General features: G+C 46.4%; 1 protein-coding gene across 1 annotated transcript; it reads left to right on the forward strand.

Annotated features, from left to right (window-relative positions):
• Positions 1-267, forward strand: O0I10_012785 (uncharacterized protein; the record flags this gene model as incomplete). The annotated part of the gene is made up of 1 exon (XM_058492672.1): positions 1-267. The coding sequence occupies one exon, from the start codon at positions 1-3 to the stop codon at positions 265-267; it is 267 nt and encodes an 88-aa protein (XP_058336563.1).
• Between the last annotated feature and the right edge of the window lie 246 nt (positions 268-513).

Below are 513 nucleotides of genomic sequence, written 5' to 3' on the forward strand. Positions count from 1 at the left end.
ATGGCTATGGCATCAAGATACGGCTCACCACGCTCTCGTTTTATTGGCAAATGGTGGCAGCAGCAACACGATGAGGAGTTGGCCTATTGTACTCTACATCCGACAAAGAATGACACGGATGGCAACGCAATGGCATTGTGGAAGGCATTGACTTTGATCACGGCACCATTGTTATGGCTACAATTGCGAAAATTCACACCTATGGCATCAAGAATGGATTATCAAAAGGTTCTTTTGGACACTGGTCGCATTTATCACTTGGATTGACTGGCAACACACAACTATGACGATGGTTTTATGGCCCATGGCAGAACTAAGGCACAATTGCAGGCGTCTCGTTTTGTTAACATGGCATCCCCTTGGCGGCATGTGCATCAAAATTGTCTCTCGAGGTGGCTTTCCTGTTACAATTCGGCATCATCAAGATATTCCAATTCAATGACATAAGGGGTGGATCACTATTGGCATTTGCAGGCGTGGCTATTGGCGGTGGTCACGGTTCACAGCACATAC

This window comes from Lichtheimia ornata (assembly GCF_029851405.1).
Source record: "Lichtheimia ornata isolate CBS 291.66 chromosome Unknown scaffold00158, whole genome shotgun sequence".
In the NCBI taxonomy this organism is placed as follows: domain Eukaryota; kingdom Fungi; phylum Mucoromycota; class Mucoromycetes; order Mucorales; family Lichtheimiaceae; genus Lichtheimia; species Lichtheimia ornata.